The sequence below is a fragment of the Thermobia domestica genome, chromosome 9 (assembly GCF_964235325.1).
Source record: "Thermobia domestica chromosome 9, izTheDome1.hap1.1, whole genome shotgun sequence".
Classification (NCBI taxonomy): Eukaryota; Metazoa; Arthropoda; class Insecta; order Zygentoma; family Lepismatidae; genus Thermobia; species Thermobia domestica.
Genome location: NC_137462.1, coordinates 9,588,339 through 9,614,063, shown reverse-complemented (window position 1 = coordinate 9,614,063; position 25,725 = coordinate 9,588,339). Strand labels below are relative to the sequence as shown.

At 37.5% G+C, this 25,725-nt stretch overlaps 2 protein-coding genes across 4 annotated transcripts in view; one reads left to right on the top strand and one right to left on the bottom strand.

Moving 5' to 3' along the window:
- The window catches only part of LOC145694395 (E3 ubiquitin-protein ligase TRIM37-like), a 194,628-nt gene that overhangs the window by 87,995 nt on the left and 80,908 nt on the right, over positions 1–25,725 (top strand). Inside the window, exon 1 of one of the 3 annotated variants that reach the window (XM_081770571.1) lies at positions 14,432–14,949. The exons of the other annotated variants lie outside the window; for them this stretch is intronic. The gene's annotated coding sequence lies outside the window, so the exon portion shown is untranslated. Of the gene's footprint in view, positions 1–14,431; positions 14,950–25,725 lie in introns of those variants that run through there. 3 annotated transcript variants of the gene reach the window in all.
- On the bottom strand, positions 12,726–19,408 carry LOC145694396 (uncharacterized). The gene is made up of 2 exons (XM_081770574.1): positions 19,023–19,408; positions 12,726–14,342 (listed from the first exon to the last, which is right to left on the bottom strand). Exons 1-2 carry the CDS (start codon positions 19,046–19,048, stop codon positions 12,743–12,745), a joined length of 1,626 nt encoding a protein of 541 aa, XP_081626700.1. The 5' UTR covers positions 19,049–19,408; the 3' UTR covers positions 12,726–12,742.

Sequence of the window (25,725 nt, the reverse complement as noted above, 5' to 3'; positions counted from 1 at the left end):
CGCTGAACACATTCATTGCGAGGCCGACTTTTTTATATTATTATTATTATTTGGCCAAGTTGATATTTTGGACAACCTTAAACTGTCCATGGTTTTCAATGAAACCTTCCCTACTAACTTCAGACATGAATTAGTGCTGCAGCAGGTTTCACTCGCGCCTAGGCTACAAGTAAGTCATGCTAAATACACTCTGTAAAGAAAAAATAGCGACACCTCAATTCTCAAACTAACTCACACAGAAAACCATAGTTGCAGCACGCTAGAAGAGGAATAGAAGGTAATGAAGAGTGGGATAGTTCATTTGCGTTATCTGTGACACCTGTGGTGTAGGACATCGCTTGTCAATTGTTTGTGTATCAGTAGTATTTTCGATAGATGGCACTGAGTTCGTCTCGTAAATTATTGTAGTAAGAATTCTGCATTGCATTTGTGATGTGTAGGCTGAGGTAAATAGCATTTTATGATTGTTCTTTGCTTTCTCATTGTTTGGACAGTGTGTTAAGTGGCAAAATTTTTGTTGTGCAGTGTTGTTTGTGTGTGATATTGTTGCTACATGTGGACTGTAAACAAATAAGATGGGTAAGAAATGTGAGTTGTGGCAAATCTCTAAAGGAATAGATGGAATTCTGAAAATCCATCATTCTACGGCAGGAAGAGTAATTCACAAGTGCAAACAGCATAACAAATCGTCCCTTCGTCAACAGTGTCAAAGAAAAAAGAAAGCATCACCCAGAGCAGATTGCTAAATGAAATCAATAGCACCGCAGATTTAATGAGTGATTTCCCCAAAAATCGCTTTTGTAGTTTGACATGATCTTGGAACTGCAGTTACTTGTACAACTGTATTGTCTTGATTGTATGAAGAGGATATTACAAAGAAAAAACCGCGTAGAAAGTCGAAACTGACAAAACACAGAGGACTTCAACATGTAGTTTTGTAAGTCGATATGCAACTTGGACTTATGACAACTGAAAGCATGTCGTTTTCTTCATTGAAAAGAAGTTTAGGATAGTGGGAAACGATAGTGGTGTGAAGTTGTGGATACAACAAGCAAGGAACTTGACAAGGATTTTGTTTAAGAGATTCAAATATTCAGTTACTGAGTGATGATATGGGCATGGTTCACCGTTAAAGACGTCAGAACGACGGATATATGTGAAGGATCGTTTGATGCACGAAAATATCTTCAAATTCTGGCACGTAAAGTTCTTACAACAGCTAAAGATGACTTTTCTGAAGAAGATATGGACTACTTCCTTTCCCAGGACGATAATGCTTCATGTCACCGAGCCAAAATTGTTAATACGTGGTTCAAGAATATGACTATTTAGAGACTCGTGTGGCCTACAAACTCACCCGACATGAATCCAGTTGAAAATTTGTGGATCAATATGAGTAGAAATTTCAATAGACGACTATCTCAAATAGAATGGAATTCAAGGAACAGATAGTCCGGGTGTTATTCCCTGATATCGAGGTTGCATTTTGCAATAGCTTTGTTACCAATGCGGGAAGCCCATGGTGCACATACAAAATACTAGTTTGGTGTATCGTACTTCTCGATGTTTGCACACAATATGTCTTACCCTAAAGAAATTCCATTTCTTGTTTTCTGCTATTGTTGTTGATCTTTTTCAGTTTTATGAATTACTTTTCCTACAAACGATTTTGCTCAAAACACACATAGCTACTTATATATGCATATAAATTCACTAAATTCATGTCAAAAGCCTGAAACTCTGGCGCAAGTATTAAGAATGAACTGCTCATTAGGAATATGCCTTGTAATATTATCAGGAATTCATGTAAAAATTCATATTGATTAAAGTATGTTGAGAAAACCATATTAGAGCAAGTGTCGCTATTTTTTCTTTACAGAGTGTATACTTGCTTATCTGTCAAGTGGAATACAGGTGGCAATAACAAAACCTTCAATGTGTATCAAAAGTGATAAACCCTGGACGGAACACGCCATTTTTGTCATTTCCCTTCATTTGGTGATGAATGTGTTAAATTGAAAAGCAACGCACGGTTGTTCTGAAAGTTTGTAACAGTAATAGGCTAGGTTTAAACAGTGACATAAGTACATGAAGGTGGAGCAGTGCTGTCAAAATGGCAGCATCATTTGAAACATGCTTCAAAGAAGGGTAATAAATCTCACAACTAACGCAGTTGCGATACTTTCCTGACCGTTCGTACATTGTTTACAATGATAGGCGAGATTTAAGGAGTAGTGTTAACGCACGAGACGTAGATTTGTGGCTGTCTCGTCTCAAAAAGTGTGTTTCTTTCTATTGGAAGATATGTCTCTTTCTGTTGGAAGAGCTATGTCTCGTCTCGTATTTCGTGTGCGCAACACTACTAAAGAGTGTGATCAATAGATGGTTGTATCAACTTGTAACGCTACTTGAGGAAGGAGCAGTAGTGTAAAATTGAGGACACTACTTGGAACATGCTAAAAAGACGATTCGACCATTCTCTGTCCATTCATATATTACCTGCAATGTTAGACATCTAGCACCAAGATAAAGGGAGGAAGGATAATATGAAATAGGAGCTTAGAAAGGTAGGTAATAACTATCTACACTAAATTTGCTGGCTTAGCAAGAAAAGAATAAGAATTTGATGCAGATTTTCTGCGCCGTTAAACCTTAATTTCCTTAAGCCATGGGGTCAGTTAAAAAATAATGTTTTGAAGAATTCATGCCAAATCATGAAGCCATCGTTGTTTTAATGGCGTATTCCTGCATAGTGGGACATCTCGAAACAAATTTGTTTACTAAATACAGTGTGTTAATATCAGAAATTTACGCTCATAAATTGAAAATCGCATTTGTAGTTTTACGTCACACGATTATGCCCTTTTGGCTAAAGGAGACGGATGATAGGTGAACGTGAATGATGTAGAAGATTTGGCAGATTAAGAATGTGGGAGGAAACTGGAGAAACCACAAGAAAATCCCACAGACAGTGTTGTTCACCACAAGCTCGCGTGGCCAGAGATCGGCTCTTCGCACCATAGCCTAGCGCTCTACCACTGAGCCCCAACAGTCATAAATTGAACTGCAAAGTAAAGATCGGAAGAAGCAGATGAACGTGAAAGTAGATTCTGAGATACTTCATTGATTGACTGTAGTGGCGGATCTGTCCCGTGGCCGGGGGGAAGGGGGGGCTAGGCAAAAATAATTGAAGCTATTATTTAAATATTTTAGAAAATTAATAGTAAACCAATAATATACCTATCATAGTCTGGGTTCTGGCTACCACTCCAGATTTTACTTTCTAGACCCGCCACTGATTGTTTGGTTTATCTATATGCCCTTTGTCAACGACGAGGCTATATAGGGCAATACATACAGCGTAAAGTGGGATCTGAACGACTGTAGTGCCCTCCAACGGGAATCGATTGCTAAAGAAAAGGCCCTTGTGCTGCACAGTAGACCAGCAAGGAGTGCTCTATAGTTACATAACTGAGCCGCGGTCCGGCCATTGAGAACCACACTATATAATGTCAGTGGACTGTAAAATAAACAAACAAATAAACAAGAATAAATTTTGTTTTTTAATTGAAAGGAAGTGCGTGATGGACATGAAAGAGAGGAAATGAATTCGTAATTACGTCGATTCCAATCTCAACCTTGCGCTCTTGTTAGTTTTCCTGTTATGGCTACAAGCTCCCCTCCCCTTCACCTTCTTTTCATCCGTATTTACTAACTATAGTGTGGGCTATCCTCTTCCTCTGCTTTCAGTTACCTCAGGCCAAAAACTTTCACATAAAATTATATCTATGTGTATGTTTATAGTAGTTTCTGGTTAGTAGTGTAGGTCTGCTGTAATAGTACTACTAGTAGTAGTAGTATGTGTTTGGTGCGTGTTGATTTGTGGTTTTTGGCTGGAAAAGTTGAGTATATGTGCAAAGGGCGGAAACGGAGCGTACTCACTTTCAGTGTTTGTTGTTTCACATGTTCGTCTCCATGTGACCAGCCAAGCTCTGCGTTCATCAACAATGGTAGAGTAGTGTATATATAGTATACTCTGTTTTCTTATTACGTATAAGTACAGTGTGTATTTCGTGACCAACTGATTAAACTCATCTAACCATGTATAGGACATATATTTTTTTTCTTTAAAATTGATATTTCCAGAGCTAATGAGGATAACTAATTACTTAGTGATCTTTAAAAAATAAACAAAAAAAAATAATAATAAGGGACACTATTTTAGCTGTTTGCTTGATAAATGATAGTTTCAACTGTACTATTTATAAGTAATTATATCAAAAAATAAACATACGTAAAATTGAAATACGTAGGATTGACGTTAAGCGTTAACTGTATATGCGCTTTTTAATTAGCTGTTTCTCTCCCTCTCTTTCTCATTGATTTCTTTCCAGATGTAGTCTTTAAGAGTCTTCATCCCGGCGAAATTAAAATACCGCTAATTTTACAGTAATTAAGTGATATCTTCAAATAGATAAAATATAATTGAAATATGGAACAAGAGCGCCCTAGACAATATTGTTTTTGCGTGAGGTACCGTTATCACAAGTCACCTAGTGGCTTTCCGTTTTCAGCTGTTTAGAAACGCGAAAATAAATGCCGATTTTCAAAATGGCTCGAAATCGAAAGCAGATAAGTGAGTCGTGATAACGGTTTCTCATGTAAAATAATATTGTCTAGGGTGCTCTTGTTCCACATTTTGATTATCTTTTATCTATTTGAAGATATCACATAATTACTGTAAAATTAGCGGTATTTTTTTTAATTTCGCCGGGATGAAGACACTTAAGAGGTCAAAATATATGCTGGGGCCGCGGTGGCTCAGTGGTAGAGCGTTCACCTCTGGTGCTTGGGGTCCCGGGTTCGATCCCAGCCCCCGCCAAGTGAACTTTGTGGTGGACAAACACCGTGTGCGTGGGTTTTCTCGGGGTTCTCCCGTTTCCTCCCACTTTCTTCATTCCACCATTTCATTCATTACTCATCATCACCGTCTCCTTTAGCCTAACCGGCATAACCGTGGGACGTAAAACTTAAAGATTTCATTTTTCAAAATATATGCTCTTTTTTCATATTTAAAAATAACGGGTAAACAAATACTAATCAACATTTAAAAAAATAATTACGTACATTAATCCTCGAACTACCAACGGGGGGGGGGTACTTTGTGACCACCACGCTGTATTTTTTGTAATTACTCTTCTAATAGTTTCTTTAAAATTGTAAGAAAATACGTTATTGCCCAACATGTTTAGCTAGAGCGTATACCTTACGGTGGTTCAAATTAAACTTAGTGAGTCTAAAAAAAGAATGCTGTTTTAAGTTGATGGGCACAAAGTACCCCCGTTGGCAGAAGTGACACTCCTAGATGGTAGAATAATAAATAGCTGTTAGTCTCAGTCTATGTACTGTTCACTTCAGTCACTGTAAATTTTTGTGATAGTTTCTAATTTGTTTCTTTTATGAGATATATTATAATCTTAACAGGTGGGCACAACATGACCCTCCCTTTGGTAGTCCGTTACAAAAAGTACCTACGTAGTGCGAGGATTAATGCATGATGGTTTAGTTTTCGTCCCGCGATTATGCTCCGAGACTAAAGGAAACGGTGGCGATGATAATAAACGGAATGGTAAAATGAAGAGAGTAGGAAGAACAAGAAAACCCACCCACACGGTGTTTGTCTACCACAAAGTCCATTTGGCGAAATCTGGGATCGAACCAGGGACTTGATGCAGCAGAAGACATAACCAGTGATTCACCCTTTTTTTGTTTATTTATTTAAGTTAAATTAGCTTTTACGACTCCTCGTAAAGTAGTAATTGACAAAGAGCACCATTTCACGTCTATAGCGTCTTACAGCTCGCCAGTGACCGTTGCGTAGACTTTACTCTTTAGGTAACCTCAAGCAAAATAATGCAGGGGCCCCTTAAAGTAGTATGATCTTAGCGTCCATGGAAAATCACCATTTTGAGATAAGATCTGTTCCTAAGTTCTGATTCCTATAGCGTTTCTTTTGAGTTAGGTATTGATAGAAATCGAAGATTGTATGACTATATATCTTTTTAACTTTTGCGATTATCTTAAGAATTCACTGATAACTCCACTATAGATCACCAAGAAATTGTAGAGAGCGTTCACCTCTGGTGCTTGGGGTTCCGGGTTCGATCCCAGCCCCCGCCAAGTAAACTTTGTGGTGGACAAACACCGTGTGCGTGGGTTTTCTCGGGATTCTCCTACTTTCTTCATTCCACCATTTCATTCATTTCTCATGATCACCGTCTCCTTTAGCCTAACCGGCATAAACGTGGGACGTAAAACTCAAAAGATTTCATTTCCTTTCATTTTCACCAAGAAATTGGGATTCTACGTGTTTGATGAGATGCAGCCTTCCATTAAAATTCTATTAAAATTTACGGGGGGAGGGGGAGAGGAGGAAGAGGCGAGGTTAGTATGTTGCTAACGGAGCCGCAGTGGTGATTAGACCGATATTATCTTCCATACAGAATATTGCTCTTACCGTGGATTGCAGTGAGTGTCGCGCAGCCCCATAGGGTGTATCGCAAAATTTTAGAATTTAAAAACAGTGAAACTTTTTAATAATAGTTAATATCAATTTTAAGATAAACTGTCCACTCAACTCTCCAGCGGCAGCAACAATTTTCAGTGGTAAATTGTCACTACTACATAGAAATTTATAGTTTTACACTACTATAATTTATATTACTACTAGCTGAAATACCCATTCTTCGCATGGGTCAGATTAAATATCTATGTAAACAAACTGAACAACGAAAGAAAAAAAAACGGTCATTTTCTACTATTTTTACATATCCCGGTAAACACCCAATGAGACCCCTGGTTCGAATTAAAAAAAAAAAAAAACTCCTGTGATCCCCAGCCGGTGGGGGCTGTATTTGGAAGTCAATGCCTGTGCCATTCATCTTAGCGACGGCGAAAACTCTGAATTTGACACTAATATCGGTCATTTTGAATTATTTTTACATGCCCCTTAACCCTTCCCCCGCCCGGTTCGAATTAAAAAAAAAAAACGCTTCGTCTTGGTCTGGGGCCTGGACCAAAGTACCCGTACCAAAATTTGGTAACTCTCGGTCCACTCGTCTAGTTCCGAGGCCGCACACAGACAGAGACATAGAGAGAGAGACATATAAACAAACTTTATTTATATTAGATTAATAAAAAATGAAGTTAGTGTGTTGCGATGCCGTTTTCGTTCAGGAAAATATGTCGGTAGTCAAAAAAGATTGGGAACCACTTAATTAGATTACGTATATCTTATATATTTTTTCTAGCTGGACTTTCTTTAAAACGTAAGTTGGATAGTCCTATATATATTTAGTAATTCACTAATAGCAGTGCCATGTTAACAGCGTTATGGGTTTCAAGACAAACGGGTGTGCTTGGGTCCTTACAACAACCACTCACAAGAATAACATGTAAATGGGCTTATAGACATGTGAGCTTCCTATAGCAGAAGTGGTAGCAATATTAACCCAGGAGTAGTAAATCAGAGACAAATCAGTGTCCGTTTGGAACACAAGAACATTGCAGCAAATTGGACATTCAGAGCACAAGAGAATCAACTCCAATTCCCAAAGTTGCGAGGGAGAGAGGCGTAAAGTTTGTACGGTGCGCTAAATTACAGGGAAAAGTTAACACTGTTTATCACATTATAAGAGCTATTTACAATATATGAACATAAATCTGTTAAGCTCTGAAAGAGCTTCAGATAAAGATGAGATGAAATATGTCTGAAATGACCAAAAAAAGTGAACTTGATTTCTTTGTGCACTGAACGCGCCAAATATTGTCTTTTAATCTAGGCTAGTCTGCTGTGTAATAGTATTGTGGACTTAAAAAGTGAAGATAGAAATGAATAATTGTTTATTTCGCGCATATGGATTAGTTAGTTTTGTTTTTCTATCCGCTTGTTAAATCGTTCAGACAAACCGGCAAAGAATAACATTATGTTTACATAATGTGAATTTTGTTTGTCTCCATTGCATAACGTCCATGTCATGTAAAACTGTGTACGCAACAAATTGTAACAAACTGTAAGAACTTCCTAGTTACATTATGCTGATGAATGTATTTCTCTCAAACTGACACTTTTCTGCATACTTGGAGATTTTGAATTTGAGACACGGTAGACATTTATAAGAAGTCACTTGAAATTCACAGATTAGCACAGACCCACCCGAGCAAGCGTCCAACAGGCCCGTACGTTAATATGGACCTGCCTAATAGTAATAGTTAACTGTCATAATATAGTTATTCTATTGTAATTTTACGTTCCATATTGTCATAGTTACAAGTATTGTTCCATTACTGATACGTTCTTTTCTGGAATCTAAGAAACTGATGCACTACGATCTTAAGTGTACCATAAGTCAAGAAATAAAAATATTAAAGAAATCAAAATCAAAATTAAAGAGTATTAAATCGAAAATTGTGTTATATAAATTACAAAAGGAATAGCGAATTTGTACCTTAATTAAAGAGTGCAATTAAACTAATGGTTGCAATCTCTTATTGTCACAAATGACAATATTTTATTAATGAAACAACTGACTTACAATGGTAGTATAGTGGGTATTTTTGTAACAATATAAATTATTTAACAGTGAGCATCCAAGAGTACTGAATTCACAACCAGACATAGTATGTCAGATTAATTGTATAACAGATCATTATAATTTTACTCAATGCTTAACCGAAAGGAAATAAGCTAAATATTTAAACATTCAAATCTGCCTGTCACTTTCAGAGACCTCCTAATTTCATGTCACATGCAAAATAGACAGTTAAAGTTCTCTGTAGTCATACTTTACCTTATTGCATATTTCGCTTGGTCTTGGCCGGACAATGGTCTTTCTTGCGGCATTTGTAATTTCGTATAGACCATTCCATTGCGATTCTGGATACAGGACCCAGAATGCAGAATGATTTTTTATTTGCAAGCTTGGTCATTTTATATGGACTATTGTCCTTGTTTACTTTAATTATTTTTCCTTTTAACTTCGCCAAAAGCCAACATAACAATTTACAAAATCTTAGGAAAGTCCTAATTACATTTCCTGACAAAATATTGTTGTTGTCTAATGATGTACAAATAAGTATTTTTGAATTTTAATTTACCCTGAGGTTTGCTTTCATCTTTTTCACGATTTTATCCGAATTGTTAATTACTACTGACAAGCAATGTTATTTGACTACAGGTGATTCTTGACTATTTTGCTTCTGCTTCCAACGATTTCTTGATTACAAGTCCTGTCCTTGTGAGTTTTTAAAAATAATGTGATGCATGTATCCAAAAGTTAAAATATTACAGAAAACTTAGTTCCATCTTCACCTACCAAATTGCCATTATAATTTTTATGAAAAAATGATTTTTTAAATTCTCAGTTCATGGTTTCATTACATTACCCCACCAACTGGAAGAAAAATTCCTGAACAGTACCTTTAGCGTATGTCATTAGTTTTTAAATTCTCAGTTCGAATAAACATTGAATAAATTGACAAACACTAAACACTGTAAAAAACACTGGGGGGTGAACATAATGTCCACTTGAATGATTGTGGTCTCACTTCAGAACACTGGGAGGTGAAAAACAGGGTCTTCTAATTGTCCTCATCGTGGCCATCGATAAACGAAGAATGTCCCTAGTCACTCCACAGAAATCGAAGTGAAGACTGAATGAAATGGTAGATGATGTGAACTGCAACTGGGCCTCTGTAAATGCAGACGCTGAGAGCTGCGACTGACAGTAGGCAACCGTAGTGGTTCCTATAGATGGTCCTCTTCTTGATATGTACTCGGGACCGTAGTGAAGGATGATGAACAGCTACGCATTTGGTGTGGCATTTGGGCATCACCTTTTGCTGGGAGTTGCGAATTAACGATGTCCTGGCCAAACCAAGGACCCTTGATGACGGATGAAAAACAGCTTGGCGTCTCGGTGTCCGTCGTGTGGACTGGAGGCGAGCTAAAGCTGCGGTGATTGGTTTTCCGAGTTCTGGAATCGAACCCTGGACCTTTATGATGATGGGACAGCTGTGGCACTGGAACATTTCAACAACAACTGGAGCCAAGGTGCTGCTGAATGATGAAAGTGACGATGTATCCGTGGTGAAACAGGAACGGGAGGAGATGCTGGCTGTTGTGGTGGTGATTCTGGAACAGCTGACGTAGAAGCTCGGCATAACTGCAAGGACTAGTTGGCCATTAGGTGTTCTGGCTCTGGAGAAAGATGGCTGGATCTTCATGTGAGAGGCGCTGGAGAAACAGAAGTGGGCAGGCCAATGCTGGTACAGGAACGTCTGGAAGATGACCCTTGTAGAGGCTGGACGTAGCATCTGGAACTGGACCATCTCGAAGAAGGATGTGCCCATGCTGGTGGACTACATTTTGCTGGAGAAGGAACTGGCCTCCTGTAGTGACATCTCTTTGCAGTTGCATAATGACAAAAGAAATTGCATTAGTTTTTTTTATATATTTATTATTTTTTTAAACTTTTCGTGTTTTTGTCGTATTGCAATGTAAGGTAAAGTCGAACAATATCGAAAATTTTGGTGGAAATATGTGTATAACATTTATATTAGTATTATTATTAAAAATATATTCTTTCTGTAAATATTATATAATAGGAAAAAGGAAATTTTCATAGCAACTGTGTTTGTTTACTTGTGGTTAATGACCCAGAAACTAAAGAATGACACTCCAACCGTTATTAGATGGAATGTTATGATTAGAATTTTAGCGGAAGAAAGTGTGTTTTGCTACGGTAGTTAGTGATCTCTTGCCTGTCAGATGACAATTAATAATTTCCTTTTTCAACAAGCAAGACTTTATTTTACATGAATTAGAGGTTACAATTACAAATTTAGATTATGTTCTCTCACAGGAGACCATTCGTCCAGCTTAGAGCCTTATATGAATGACAGCAAGTTATGAAAATGAAAAATACAACTTACATTAAGTATGCTGGTATACCACCCATGTTATTGCAGATCTTGGTTGGTTGCTGAGAGATCCGTTGGTTGTTTTGAGATCCGTTGGTTGTTCCGAGATGATTTTTGGACCTCTCCCTTACCTTTTTATATTGTATTAGTTTCGTCAGCCAGACCCTGAGGTTCTCCGTAACAGCCTTGTTTGTTCACTTAATTACTTCTTACGCTACGTGACTGCCGGAGAACCTCATTAGTCCACAATAAGTGTGACTGTTTATTCCAAAATTCTTTTGTTATCTAACTTAAATACACATATATTTTAGCACTACAAAATAATGTCAAAAAATCTTTTTTGAAAAACCATTGAGCTAACTTCTTTCTTTTCCTTTTTTTTTCACTCATATGATAGTTTCATTGCAGTCCCCCACTTATGAGGAACTGTTCTTGAACATCACCGTAGTGTGTGTCACTTTTTTTTTCCACTCATAGTTCTGCCCACACTATGTTTATAAACACTGACACTAACTAGGAGTCTATTGGCCTGCACACACTTATTCATAAAAAAAAAGTTCACATCTTCTAGTGTTCATGGATCCGGAACTCATTGAGACGTAGAGTCCTTGTTGGGGACCTTTGCGCTTTGATGAGCCGCAGGGCAATTGGGTGTCATCCATGGCCGCCGCTCATGGCTTCTGTTTAAGTCTTTTTTCAAGTCGAAGATCCACACAAAATTAGGGTTGTAGGTGTGGCGGTGAGGGACAAGTAATGTTGCGACGTAGAGTCCACACTGTCACAATCTTGATGGCTCAGGCATGGGAGAGTTCCCGTGGTTTCAAACAGACAGGGAGCACAGGCAGCGTCGACAACTCTGGTTCCTCAAAGGTTGAACACGGGCCTGGCTTGCTGCTGGTGGCTCCAGTTGGGCTGACGAATCCAGGCAAGGGAGATTTCCTGGTGGCTCCAGTTGGGCTGACGACCCCAGGCAAGGGAGATTTCCTGGTGGCTCCAGTTGGGCTGATGAACACAGGCATGGTTTCATGGTGTACTTCTGGGGGCTCCAGGAGGGGTGACGCATCCAGACGAGGGTGATTACCTTGTGGCTCCAAGTGGACTGGAACTTCGGCGGTGCAGGTTCCTGGTTCCTTGCTGTGCCTTGCTTGTTGAAGGGTGGTAAAGGGATGGTGGGATATGGTTGAGGTGAAAAGGGATTGTTGTATTTTTCATATTATTCTTTATACCAGATTTTATCTATTTGAAATAATTATCATTTTTGAGATTCATTAGTGTCATAGCGAGTCAGTGCAAAAGAGAGAATATGTAGTTTGTCTCTTGATTTGTTTTAAATATTATTTTTTGAATAGGTAAAAGGGCAGTCTAAGACAGGTCCTCCTTTAAGGAAAATGGTAAAATGGAATACAAGGAGATAAGCTTACGAGCAAATATTAAATTGAGACTTTTTTTTTAATTGCGACTGGGGGTATAGGAAGGATGTGCGATTGGAACGCGAGAGTCTGTTTGTGGGTAGTGGGATACTGTGGAATTTTGGATTGTAGGTGGGAGGTGTCGTAAAGCTATGGGGGTATGTTTGTATACGAAGGTAGGTTCTGTACGCTAAGTACCGTTTGCAACAGAATATTCCTAGAAGGAGAAGCAATAACATTGTTAGAGGTGTCACTGTCAGTAGTGTGATATCAAAGAATGAAAGGGCTAAAGTGGGAGTAGGGAACAGGAGTAAGCAGGTAAATTGCAGTCTGAAAAAAAAATAAGAAAAAAATTAATGTAATTGTGTCAAGGGAATGGCTTCTGGATTCGAACTGGGTACCGAAAGTTGTAGGGCTTTAAAACGTCTGTAGAGGATAACAAGAAATACGGAGTTGGTAATCGTTATGAGAAATTGTAATGACGTCATTGAAGTACTAATAGGTATTGAGTATTCAAGCGGTATCCAACTGCTCCAAGGTAAGGTTGTATCGTTAATAGTAATGGGTGAAATTTCGGATATTCTGGAACTGTAATTCAGGGGGATATTGGAGAAATTGGATTTAAAAGCAAATAATCGATCGTGAGGCAATTGAAAAAGAGAATCATTTATATGTAAAGCATGTGTTAATACTAAATGACGTGGTGAAATTTGATCATTGTGGCATAAGTCCGGCTGTAAAATAAGAGTTTGTTCTTCCGTGACTAACTTGTGTTCACATGGTAAAGTCACTTTAATGGTGCGCGTGTGTGGAACATGGAGTTCCGTCTTATGTCCCTCTGGGGATACGGTAAATAAAGAAAGGGGAGCATTAGTGAGAACAAATTCGGTATTGCTTAGTGGTGTAATGGTTAACGAGTGATTTGTGGTGCAAGAAAAAGGGCATACCGTTTTATAGAGGCCTGTGACTTTTGGGAAACGTAAATGCTGTAAACAGAGGGAAAAGGGGGAGGCATTGTGATTAATTGCTGGTATTTTACACAGAAATGGCTTTTCAGAGATTGCGCAGTGTTGGATTGCATCATTGGGGAGTAGAATAGTCTGTGTATTATTAAAAAGTACATATTGAATGCTGGTCTGTAAACTGCATGTTTCATCGTTGAGACGAATAGGATATTTGAGTAATTTATTTAACAAGTATATGGTATTGACTGGAATAATCGGTATTCTGTTTTCGTTACATGCTAAATAGACGTCGTTAAAAATTGACATTTCTAAAAGTTGGTGTATTTTGTTCAACAATAGAGAATGAAGATTGAAGTTAAGTTGTATAAAGGATGTTAATTGTCGTTTATCTGAAAGCAATGTTTCTTGTATCTGCCGCTCATCTTGAATAATCCTCTTGAAAGCAGTTTGAACATCCGCAAAACTGTCTTTTGTTTCTTTGGCTAGTCGGGAAACGAGTACCGACATATTGTGTAATTCCGAATGAACCGTTAATTCTTTTTGTTCCAGTATTTGAATATGTTGTTTTAATTCATTTTCATGTGATTGAAAATGTGTTATCTCATCTTCCGTTGCAACTCCGGTCGCCCAGTTGAGAAAGGATCCTAGGAAAGGTAGCAGTGCACGCTTATTTTTTATATTCTTAGGCAAAAAACCGAATTTAGAGTTATATGTTGCCTGCATAAGGTCCTGAGAAAAGTTATTTGCAGATTGGATAAGGGTAAGCAATGGCAAACAATATCGGGACTCATTTGCTGGTGTACACTCTAACGTTATAGAGTTACTCTCCAGGATAGGAATTTGGAAGGAATATATTAAAGGTACCATTGTACTATACATAATGGCCTGTGGAACTGCACGAAATTCCCCCCCAATTGTAATTTCTACCCCTTCTGGTTTGAGGGATTGTGTTTGGGATGGGGATATAAGGCCAGAAATTACTATAAATCTGTAAAAAGAAAAAAATCCGTAGTGAGCATTCATTTACAAAATAAGGCATTATTAACTAAAAGAAGTGTGTTAAATTCTATTGGTACTCGCGTTTGTGAAAAGAGCAGACATTGAAAGCTAACGGTATATTGAACCAAAAATAAATCTTTTATTTCCTGTTTGGGTATTTTTGTGGTAAAATGCAAACTTTCTCCTCATTAAAGGAGTGTCTGTGTGAGTAATTGAACACGTGTGCCGTTGTTAATCGACCTTGAGGGTGCTGATTTCAAAACTAAAACTTTTCTCGCGCTGTGATTGGCTGTTTCAGAGCCGAAGGAATTTATTTATGCTATTAACAGATTTGTACAATTAGTATGAGTGAGGGTAGGGAAGGGTTGATACAGTGATCGATGGTGTGAATGAGTGAGCAGTGTATGTTATACGATGTGGTTATGTACCTTTGAAATGTGGGATAGTAAAAATGAGGTGTTGAGTGATTCAATATGAAGTGTTGAAATGAAATTAATTTGTTTCTGTACGGGGGTCGAAAATGAAGAACCCGTTTTGCTGGCCGCTTCAAAAGAAGGAAGAATGTGGAACGTACCGGGCTGGTGAAATAAGGGTGGGTAAGTACCGAAACTAATTTATGTGGTTTATTAATTTTTGTTAATTACCAGTCGTTATATGGAAGTATAGGAATTGTTGTACATTGACGGTTTTATTATTTAAGTGAGAGACGAAGGCGGTAACTTAAATGAAGTGCCTGTATTACTCAATTTCCATCTTGGTAGTTTATGTTATCACGGATTCATATTTAGGAATTGCTTATATTTAGTAATAAATGTAGGATTGCTCGCTGTATCCGGCATGAATAACTTTAATCTATTTTTCGTTATATTTACTATTTTACCGTCCATGTCAAGTTGATACGTGTTTGAGTCAAGCTTGTTTAATAATCTATATGGCCCATTGTAAAGTCACCGAAAGGGACCACATTCTTCTCTACGCGTTGCTAATCTTTTGACGAGGACTTGAGATCCAGGAAGAAACTCCGTGGGAGCCTGATTTGTTTCATTTTTGTCTTTCAAACGTTGAAAGGCTTGTTTCTTTCTATATTCCAATAGATCACGAAACTCATTCAGCATGGCTAATCTGTCCGCAACATCCGTGGGTGGGTCAATGGTAGGAAGAATATTTTGCAAAGGAAAGCGTGGTTCACGTCCAAATAAGATGTAAAAAGGTGATACTCCATAGGCCGTCAGTGGGCTGTGATTTATGGTCGCTGTGGCCCTTTTTAAAAAGTTTGGCCACTGTCGCTGGTTATCTCTTGTTAAGAATTTGAGAACTGTTTGTAAGTTCGCTATGCGAGACTCGACTTGGCCAATTGTTTTATGGGCGCCTGGTAGTGCGTACTTAATTTTAATCCCCATAGACTCTAGAAAAGCTTTGGTTTTCGTACTGGTATGGGTAGATTGTTGATCGGTATAAATAATCTCCATGACACCGAAAGGAATAATTAGTTCATGCGTAATGAATTCAATAAAGGCATCTGAGGTAGGTGTCTTTATTGGTTTGGTTACTGTGTATGATGAATGTAGGTCAGTAGCCACATAGAAATGGGTAAATTCATCTCCTTCTGATGGCAATAATTTACCACAAATATCTATTTGCCATGTGGAAAAGAGATTAGTGGGGGACAATCTTTGCACGTGATCAACAACTTTTTGGTAGTTGCGTTTGAAGTATCCACAATCCAAACAGGACTGTAATTTATTGTGAAGCCAGTTTTTTAAGTTAGGTATGTAATATTTGTTGCGAATGAGATAATATAGCTTCAGATACCCAGGATGAATCAACGCGTTGTTGTGAAATTCATCAAAAATAGTATCACGCAAAATTTTGGGTACACAAAGTAAAGTGCGCGGCTGGGTCGGAGAATACATTTTGCGATACAATAGGTTTTTCTGAAAAAAGTATTGTTTATTCCAAGTCTCGTAATGTTTGTTTGTCCTGTCTTCAGTAATGAGTGCGGTGATAATTTTTGAAAAATATGGGTCATTACGTTGCAGTTGAGCTATGTCTGTTTTTGTGTCTAAGGCTAACAGATGATAGGGATGCACGTCCGCGTCTAATAGCTGTAAATCTGTTTCATCGAAAGGTAATGGATTCCTACTTAATAGGTCACTGACCGGATTCTGGGCAGAACGCACGTGGAGCAATGTAAAATCATACTGGTTAATCTGTTCCAAACACCGTAAAATTTTTGGCGTCAATTGTGTGGTAGATTTTAGTGCCAGTAACGATTTATTGTCTGTTACTAAAGTGAAGTGGTGTCCTAATAAATATTTCTTAAATTTTGTTAGTGCAAAGAATATGGCAAATAATTCCAAATTATGAATAGGGAGTGGTCTTATGCGTTGTGGGTGTCTTGCCGATATATAACATACCGCGTGATAGTCTTTTTCTCCTATCTTTCTCTGAAACAAACAGGCACCAACGCCATCCATTGACGAATCGCACATTACCATGTGTTCTGTGTTTTCTACGCTGTAAAGCTGTAGTACAGGTGGGTTAACTAGAAGTTGCCTCATGCTTTCAAATGCCTTTTCCATTTCAGGGGTCCATTGTAACTTTCTTGGGTTCCCCCGGAGGGCCTTGTATAGGGGCTCAAGTTTTTGCGAGATGAAAGGGATGTGGTTCCTGTAAAAATTAACACTAGCCAGCCATCCGCGTAATTTTTTGATTGTCGTTGGCTTGGGTAGTTTAGTGATAGCGTCTATTTTGGCCGGATCAGGTTTCAATGAACCGTGAGAAACAATGTGTCCAAGACATTTTACCGATGTCACTCCGAATTCTGATTTGTCTATATTAAACAGCAATGAGTGTTTTTCTGCTAGCTCTAAGACTTTGTCAAAAATTTTTAGCAAATGTGAGTATGAAGAGGAATAAATGTAAAAGTCATCCACATACAAAGAAAAGTTTTTGGCGGGAATGTCACGGTAAATAGTACGTAAAATACGTTGTAAATTGATAGTAGAGTTTTTGTGGCCTTGTGGCTGTACGCATAGTTCATACTGTGAATGTGGTAAATCTAAGTCACGAACTGAAAAAGCAGTACTAGGGCGGTCTTCTTCTGCAAGGGGACACTGGAAAAACGACTGAGATAAATCAAGGTGTATTATCCACTTGGCTTCTGCCATCGAATCCAATACTTCCTGTATTGGTTGAATAGCATCAGCTATAGTGTGACATTTACCAGATAACGTGCGTAAATCAAGTACAACACGAAGGTCTCCTTTTGAGTTCGGTTTCACTATAGCTAAGATGTTATTCCTATACTGGGACGAGGAGGGTTGTATGATGCCTTGTTCTAAAAATTGCAAAATCTTTTCTTTCAGTTTAGGCCGCAGCCTATGTGGAATGGTGTATTGACGATTGACAAACGGTTGTCGGTCAGTTAAGTCTAACGAGACACTGAAAGTCTTAATCTTTGTGAAATCTGTCGGAAACCTTGAATCATTCGCCGCCTGGGAAATACTGTGGGAAGGCTGGGGTATATTGGAAACAGCAGGCAGGCTTGCCAACCGTCTTTGCGCTAATCGATCGGCTCGTTCCCTAGTAGATGCTAAAGTAATTAACTCTTCAAAGTTGTGAATTGTTTTTTGTGAAAATTCAACTATATGATGTGGCAGCATTCCTGTAATAGCATCTAATAAAAATTCATTAAAGCTAGGCGGGTTTTCTAGTTGGGTAGACAAATATTTTTTGGCGTATAAATAATGCAAGAGAGATTCCGAGGGTTCCTGAACCCTAGACCTATATGTTTCTGTGGCTGATATAGGTAAATTGTTAGGACCAAATTGTTTCAAAAATTTATCTTTAAGTTCTGTCCAGGACAAAGCATCTAACCCGGCAGTGGTTTGGTACCAGTACAAGGGTACATCTGCTAGACACAACGAAAAAATATTTTTCATCCTATCTTCTGACCAACCAGATATTTTCGCTGTGCGTTCAAAATTGGTTAGAAACAAATCTGCCCTCTCTAAAGGTGTGCCCGCAAATATTGTAAGAGAGTTGGGGTTAACCGAAACGGATGCGGAGCCTAACGTGACAGAGGCTGAAGGTTGTGAAACTGTATGGGAAGGAGTATGAACTACAGGTTCTGAGGTTATAGAATGGGGTGTCGTGTTGTTAGCGTGCAGGTTAATGGATGTAGCAGGAAGAGTCGTCAAAGACTGCGGGGCTACTACGTGACCGTTTATGTCCATAGTCTGCGCAAGACTGCGTGTAATTGGCATTATAGGGAACTAGAATACACTCAAAAATATATTGGGGAACCAAAAACAAAAAAATTCTAGCAAATGCACTGAAAAAACTATACCACTATTGAAAAAACGTCCAAAAGGAAGATAAGAAAAAAAATTAAGTCTGGTATAAAGAAAACTGCTGTCATTTAATATAGGGCCCCAGCTGTATTCTTTCGTCTGGGAGCCATGTTAAAATAATACGGTAGTTAGTGATCTCTTGCCTGTCAGATGACAATTAATAATTTCCTTTTTCAACAAGCAAGACTTTATTTTACATGAATTAGAGGTTACAATTACAAATTTAGATTATGTTCTCTCACAGGAGACCATTCGTCCAGCTTAGAGCCTTATATGAATGACAGCAAGTTATGAAAATGAAAAATACAACTTACATTAAGTATGCTGGTATACCACCCATGTTATTGCAGATCTTGGTTGGTTGCTGAGAGATCCGTTGGTTGTTTTGAGATCCGTTGGTTGTTCCGAGATGATTTTTGGACCTCTCCCTTACCTTTTTATATTGTATTAGTTTCGTCAGCCAGACCCTGAGGTTCTCCGTAACAGCCTTGTTTGTTCACTTAATTACTTCTTACGCTACGTGACTGCCGGAGAACCTCATTAGTCCACAATAAGTGTGACTGTTTATTCCAAAATTCTTTTGTTATCTAACTTAAATACACATATATTTTAGCACTACAAAATAATGTCAAAAAATCTTTTTTGAAAAACCATTGAGCTAACTTCTTTCTTTTCCTTTTTTTTTCACTCATATGATAGTTTCATTGCATAAGTTAATCTCTGTCGTGATGCAGGAATTATGTTTTCATACGATTAAAATAAAAAGGCCGAAGGTTTTAACCAAGGTCACTGTCGATGTTAAATTGAGGGATATGTGATCAGGACAATACGAATTCTATCGCTACGGTGGCTGAATTTGTTGACTGCTACTTCGTTCGATTCAAGTAGCTTCCCATTTGTCCTCACGACACTGGGTGAATGCCGCACTGCCAACATTATCAGGTTTTCCACAATGACCACCCACCCAAGTCCACAACCCAGAAACCACGCTGTGCTTATATTCGGCGATCTCACTGCATTCGCCTGTTGAATCTAATGGAAAACCCTATCAACATCTGTCGAATTCAAGTTCGAAATGTCGTGATTGCAAGGGACGAACACTAACCAGTAGCGTTTCTGTCAGTAAATATTTGAGTATATATTGGGGGAGAAGGTGCGGATATGGAACAGAGTTGTTAACATGAAATTCTTTATAATTTTCTACTCAGTGGAGGGATCTCGTGTTGGCAGTTAGTAACAATTCAAAAATTTTGAAAAATATTAACCATGACTCACTAGAGCGCATTGTTTTCGTAAGAAAGCGCGTCAGGTTTTCGATTATCAGACACTTGGTGTGAGGTAATAATTGTACATGTTTTTGATACATTTTTGGTTTTATTAGAAAATCACAGTTAAATGATCTTGAAAGTATTCAAATGGGGCTTCCATACTAAGGCATTATGGAATGTGAAGTGGTAGGTGTAGATGAAATTTTTGATGGTATTTGGAAAATAGCTGGCAATGATAATATGGAACACTTTGAATTTTGTAAATTAAATCCCGAAAAGGGTTACGTAACTGCCGAGGAAAGGAAACTGCAAAAGTTCGTCAGCAACTGTTTTAAATAGTTTTCCATATGAGAATGTCTTACTACGTTCAGAGTGAAAAAACGGAAAATCCTGTGAAACAGCAATGAATGTTAAGCTCTTACATGAAGTTCGAGAATTTTATTCTAAACAGAATGTATTGCCAGACTGCACTACAAATGAGGGGTAAAGGGGAAAAAACAAGGCATGTCCATGTGTGTGCTTTAACGGGTGCTTTGTCCTATATGTTGATGACTCTTGGTACTATTTGACTGTACGTGCCATGCATACGTAGAAGTAGAACTGTCCATGTAAAAAAGGAGCAAAAGATTTGACTAACCCTATTCTTTTTACGCGGTTTTCAATATTAAAACGCAGTTTTCTCGAAAATGCAGTTTTGTGGCATTCCTTCTTTTTTTCCTCACCCTTCAAATATCCTACAAACAAACAAATAGACGAGAATATACTACAGAAGATCCAGGTGGTAGCGGAGATAGCGCCAAGGGTGTGAAACGACAAGACATATGCAGCTGCCCCAATGAAAGATTTTTTTTAAGGGAATAAAAGATGATTCAGAAGCTAGCAATGATGTTTCCACCTCTTCTGGTTCTTTAGATCTATCTGATCTCGTAGAAATTATGCTACTGACAACAAAAACTGTAAATTCTTACTCTGTGGTGAGAACTGGTCCGAATCAAAACCCTGTAGGAAATGGGTTTAGTGCGTTGTGTGTTAGTGTTGGTCTCATCTTGATTGTTCCTCAAGTGACAAAAACGTTTATGTTTGTGCCTTTTGTTCTTAAAAGCCTTATATGCCATAAGATAATTGACAGTACTGAACGCGTAGATCAATGCTTTCACCCATGTTAACATTTAGGTTATAATCACCCTATTAATTTCTTTTCACTAAATGCTATAATAAAACTGTATAGACAGTCTAGAACTATGTCAGTATCATAGAGAAATATAAATTGGACAAAAGTTGGATATCTCGGCTTTTATTTATTTATTTATTTTTTACCATTGTTTCATATTACCATCCCATTTTTCAATCTCTCAATTTTGCAAAGGTTTTCCAAAATTGTATAATTTCTTATTTAGTTCACTATTTTGAATATGCATTCGGGAATACAAAGATAAAAGTATAAATTTACTTATTCTATATGTGAAAATATTCAGTCAGTAACTTTTCGATGAACAGTAGACGACCAAAAAATGTTCCATATTTCCACCTTCTCCCCTAAATTTAGAATTTTCCCAGAAAATGAGTTTCTGTATTAGATGTTGATCTGTGTTTTGCCTTTTCATCCCCCTTGTTTGTGTGCGATTGTTTCCGGCGATAAACTTCAGAAAAGTTCTCCGGATCTCGGAAAGCGTATCTGGCTGGCTGTGTTCGTGACTCGATAAATCATGTTCCCGTCACTCCTTATACACGGAATCTTTGTTTAGCCACCGGTGAGAAGGTAGCACGTTTCATTGGTGCATGGCAGGCTATTATTTTGGAGAGTGTTACGGGTTATCCCTTTAATTTCTAGCTATTCGATTGACTAAGCGCCTTCTAATAACCAAACTCTTATCATCTTCTGTATAGATACCTAGGTACACTCATGTCCAAAATTATTGTCGCATGTCTATAAATATATTCTTGTAGGAATATAATTTGATAACGAATTCGAACGGTATTTCTTATAATGTTACTATATGTATAATCGGCAAAGACATGTATGTGGCAAATTTCCTGTCAAAAGAGCAATAAATACGAACAATAAAACGAAAATAAAACTTTCTTGTCCATTTTGCAACATTTTGTTTTAATCATTGTAATTTTCGTATTTAATAATTCTTTTCCTATGAAATTTAGCACAAATATACATTTCCCGATTTTACACATAGTATTAAAAGCGCCCTGCAAAATCATTATTAAATTATATTCTTACAAGAAGACAGTTATAGATATGTGACGATCATTTTGGACATGAGTGTACATATTTAAGCTTGTCGGGACTTAGTAACGACATCAAAGAGCATTAATAGGTTTTGTTCTTATTTTATAGTATTAAAGAACTGAAAATGCTTGTCTATCTTGAAGGGAGTATGATTCGTACTGCTTATTCACTTGGGATATTATGCTTAGTATTTAGTCTGGAATTTTCAAGTTTATTTATTTATTATTATTATTTTTTTAAAAAGTATATTTCGTTCTTCGATATATACAGGATGTTACAAAAGTTTGTCACAATATTTTACGAATAAATTCCTCATCAAAATAAAAAAAAAAAAACCCTACGGACCAATGGTCGCAAGTGCATAGTTTCGTAGTTCATAGGGTCCAGAAACGTGGGAAAAAAATAATTGTAAAGGTCCATAGTTCTAGGACCAATCGTAATCGGATCCAGAGATGGAGTGGGCCGGTGGGTCAGTGGGTCAAGTGGGTCAAGTTTTCTGGGTGGGTCAGTGGGTCGTGGGTCAACAGCATGTGACCCACCACCCACCGTGACCCACTGCGACCCACCGACTCAGTATGATCTACCGACTCTCTCTGCTCACTGCATTGTAGACAGTATCTTCTGAAGACTGATAAATTTGTCTCCGTTTTACTTTCAAGACCTTCATTTCCCTTTCTTTTCCACTTGTTTCTGTCTACTTACCTGAGGTGAGTATATCTAACCAAGTGAAAAAACAACTTCAGGCACTTTTGGATATTGATATTTTTAATAGTAATAATAGCAATAGAACTTATACTACTACTTGGCTTTCGAGACCTGTGAGTTTTTAGAGCTAACTACTGGAAAAAATACATTTTTGAATCACTGTAATATATAAATTATTATATAAAAAAAAACTGAATGTAACTATGTGTGCCTGATCATCACGGTCAAATTGCAAAGTCAAATGTAATTATTTTTTATATATAGTTAGGCCTTAATCCAAATTGGGATGTTATATTGCTTTTATTATAATGCATATTATCCTAAGGAGGTAGTGAGGATCCGAATTTTTGCGGAAAAAAAATTAGTATCTCGCAAGCCGTTAAACTTACGGAGATGAAATTCAGTGTATTAACTCTTTATTAAAAATAAACAGTGTGTGTCCTAGCATTTTTTAAAATTCTCATTTATGTGGGGGGAACTTTCTATATATGGAAAATTGGTAGTGAGTTGGTTTGTAAAAATGATCGAAAACGATCGATGTTATTTAAGGAAAAAAAAATTAGAAACAAAAAATACAGTGCTTGGCTTCATATATCCATTGCTTTCTGCTATAATAATTGCTGAAGCTTATGTCTATTATTTGGAGCGCTTACAGCACAAGGCAATCAACCCATAAAGTTGTGAGAAAAATAGGCATAAAATTTGTACTGTAAGCTTAATTACACGGAAATTTTAAGTTTGGATTGTACGCATAATTGTATGGAAAATTTTACACTTTTTCTCCCTTTACGTTGGTCTACTTACTTTGATTTGGAACTTTGAAATTTCATCTTTTTTTCCACTGAAATGTATTGATAATTCAACAAGGAAATAATTATACTATGATAATTTAATTGAAATTCATCGTAATTTGGCACATGGCAAACAGCAGTGTGGTAATTGAAGTTGAAGAAGGAGGGAAATTATCATTCAACTCTGAACACTTTCCAGGAACCTCGTTCCCTTTCGCTTTCTAGACGGGGGAGGGAACTTGGTAATTGTATCAAACCTTCATGTGTAATTACAAAAATTAAATTTATAAACAAATAAGAAATCATCAGTTTATCAGGCTTTAATTGATAATTTATTCACAAGATTCCCTATCAAAGACGTGGTAGATGAAGTTTCTGTTCTACATGGGTCGACATTACCAACTGACATGGTCGATATGGAAAAGATGTTGTATGGTAATAGAGAGATAATACTTCTTGCTGAGTATTTCAAACCTAACCAAGAAAAATCGTTATCAGACTTAAGTCTAACAAGTAGATTGTCGATGAGAAGTTGCAGAAATCGGGTAGAAATAGTATCAATTTCCACGACAGAGTGCAAACGGGAATTTCCCCTTATGAATTTACAGATGACTAATATTAGAAATACACTAAGTGCTCAAACATTGTCTAGCTTGTTGCTCATCAGTGTTAATGGCCCACCGCTAGACAAGCTCAAAGTAGACGAGCTAGTTATTTCTTGGCTGAAGGATGGACATCATTCCGCTGCGGATGATTTACCGCCAAAAAATTACCAACAGGAAATAAATCCGATTTCATATTTGTTTTAAGGTAAAAAATTACGTGTTACGGAAAATGTATACTTGTATTACTAATGGCTTATTTGTGTTATTCAATTTTGTACCTAATTTTTAGTAAGTCTCTTCTTTGCTTTAGGTAAACTACTTTGAATAAATATTCATAATAATTGCAATTATGCATATTTGTAACTTAAATTTAACATGGTGTTTTAGTGATTACACAAATTACAATTATGAGCATACTTTATGGAGATGCTCTCACAGAGGGTAACCGAGCACCTTTATACCGTATGAACAACTGATTTTTCAAGTCTTTTGTGAGAAAAATACTGTGAACTGAAAAACCATAACTTTTTCCATATTGTACAGGGGTATTTTCTTGCGAATAGAAGTTTCTTGTGGAATGCGTTCAGAAATTAACACTTGAAAGAATACTCTCTTAGTACAAGTATATTTTAGGCACACACTAATCCCCCCCCCCACCTCGAACTGTTTCAATTTCCTCACTGACAAACACTTTATCATTTTATATCTTAGGTCAGATCCACCGTTATTGTAACAGAGTGATGCTTGAGCGATTGACTAGAAATTCAAACTCCGATTAGTGACAATTTCACAGTCTTGTTTTATTACAAGTGTAAACTCTTTGGTCAGTTTAGAAGAGGCCGTGGATCGTGTTCAGAGTTGATGACGATGGATTTTGGTGAGTCAGAGTAGGTCAAAGTGGATGAGAGTGGTTCATGGTGGGTGGTGGGTCAGAGTGGGTCACGGTGGGTGGTGGGTCACTGGGCCGTGGGTCAAGTTTTCATTGACCCACGCCAAACTCTGGTCGGATCAAGACATCACTGAGAAACTAGTATAGTAAAGAAAAAAAATCCGTCTAGATATTTGTGTGATGTGATGTACGAAATTCTCTCCAATAATTACGCTTCTGAGTTATACCTTTCTGATGAAATTGATTTGTAAATAAATCTAAATAAAGTAATACAATTACAGAAAACCTTAACGAAATTTAGACCAGTTGTTCCCTTAACCCTTCGGCTCGCTCTATACTGTAAGTTTAAATCATCCTTAAATGAAACTTCTAATTGTTTACAGTCAACTTTTTTTTTGTCTTAGCTTTCCCACCACCCAAAAGTATAATTTTGTCCTATTTTGTAACTATGATACGAGGCGCATCCAGAAAGTAACTTTCCCACGCGTCCAACAGCTAGAAAACCGTATGTTACGCA